This window comes from Echinops telfairi, unplaced genomic scaffold (assembly GCF_000313985.2).
Source record: "Echinops telfairi isolate 266 unplaced genomic scaffold, ASM31398v2 ScPeMD7_70;HRSCAF=299, whole genome shotgun sequence".
NCBI lineage: Eukaryota > Metazoa > Chordata > Mammalia > Afrosoricida > Tenrecidae > Echinops > Echinops telfairi.
In genome coordinates, this window is record NW_022103968.1 from 6,305,516 (window position 1) to 6,307,136 (window position 1,621).

Consider the following 1,621-nt stretch of genomic DNA (forward strand, 5'->3'; position numbering starts at 1 on the left):
GTGCACCCTCTCCTTCTTTGTGCTAAACTAAGACCAGCACCGCCCGGCCTCTGGGCTCTCCCAGGGGTCCCAGTCTGCAAAGACCCCCTGGGCTCTCCTAGCCTTGGGGCCAAAGGAAGCTTGACCAACCAGCATCCAGGGATAGTATCTTAATCTTCTAAGATTTTTTTAAAAGGGAAAGGAAAAAAAGAGTCTCCCTACCTGTCCTCCCCTTCCCCCCTCGCCTGCCTGCTCCTCTTCTCCGGACCTCCGTGTTTCCCTCCCTCCCGGCAGACCCCTGACTGGCCCTGGTGCCAACTCACCCCTTCCCCAGGGAGATGAGCACTGGTGTCTCCAGCTCCATCAGCACCTGGAAGGCTTTATTCATGTTCTGGAAGGAAAAGCCCTCGGCGGCGTCTGCAATCACCACGCAGTTGGGGTTGGACGTGTCCACCTGGTGGAATTCCGAGCGGAGGCCTGGAAAGAGGACACAGGCCCTCAAGTCCCCGAGCCCCGGCCAGGGCCACCCACCGCCTCTTTCCCACCTTCACAGCCATAGCGGAGGGGAGCGGGGAAAGAGTGGTGTTCCCATTGTACAGATGAGGGCGCTCGTTGGGAGAGAGCGCTGCCCGGGTCTGAGACCGCCCAGCCCCTGGCTGCACGGTTCCCTTGGTAACAGAGCAGGCAGGAAATGGCCCGGTGCAACAGCTCCAGAGAGGACAGAGGACTGGTCTGCAGGGAGAGGAGGGGGCTGCACAGATAAGTCCCATGGGCACACCTCAGCTTCTGAAGGTGGGTCAGAACAAGGGGCAGCTCCGGGGAGCCCCACCGCCTCACCTGGCCCTTAGCAGGCTCTTCTTCTTCCTTGACATGACAACAGAGACAGGGGCAAGGGCAGGGTCTCCAGGGTCAGGAAGCGCTTACACCCTAGAGCACGTCATTTGCACAAGGCTGTGGTCCACAGCGGAAGCCTGAACGCCGGCTGAGTCTTGACATCCTTGTAAATTCTGACGCCACTCGAGTGAGTTCCTGCTTCTTCCCGATGCCTGCTGACCACTGAGCCAGCGCTGCGGCTGCACTCAGGCCCAGGAATCCCACTCCTAGGTCGGTCCCAGAAATGCCCGGGAACACTCCGACTGGCTCGTTCACAGAAGCCCAAGAGAGGTGGTTTGGACAGGAGGATGGAGGGAAAACTGCCTACTCAGTTCATGGAAAACTGCTCGGTCATAAGACAGAAATGACTGAGAGGGGCCCTGGTGTCCCTGTGAGTCAGGTGCTGGACTGCGAACTGCCAGGTGGGCAGCTGAAAGCCACCAGCGACTGGGAGAAAGAGGAGGCTGTGTGCTCCAATGTAGACCCAGGGGCTCAGAGACCTTACGCAGGCTTGCTGTGTGTCAGAACCGGCTGACGACGATAAGCTGGGCTTGGTTTAGGAGCAACTGGACAGCAAAGACTATGTACCACTGAGACCACAAAAATTCAAATAGTTGCTGCCTCGGGGGAGCACGGAGGGGAGCAGGTGGGCAGAGTGGACTGGAAAGGCCATGAGGAAGCACTTGGGGAGCAAGTAAAGTACCCTATCTTCATAGGAGCTGGAGTCACACCCAAAACAAATTACCCCCAAAAAACCTTTGCTATATCA

The 1,621-nt window shown here is 58.1% G+C and overlaps 1 protein-coding gene across 3 annotated transcripts in view; it reads right to left on the reverse strand.

Annotated features, from left to right (window-relative positions):
• LOC101641499 (phospholysine phosphohistidine inorganic pyrophosphate phosphatase) overlaps positions 1-1,621 on the reverse strand; it is a 78,114-nt gene that overhangs the window by 61,686 nt on the left and 14,807 nt on the right. For all 3 annotated transcript variants that reach the window (XM_004701245.2, XM_045291639.1, XM_045291638.1), the window contains exon 3: positions 303-456. In XM_004701245.2, coding sequence (XP_004701302.1) covers positions 303-456 — 154 coding nt within the window. The remainder of the gene's footprint in view (positions 1-302; positions 457-1,621) is intronic.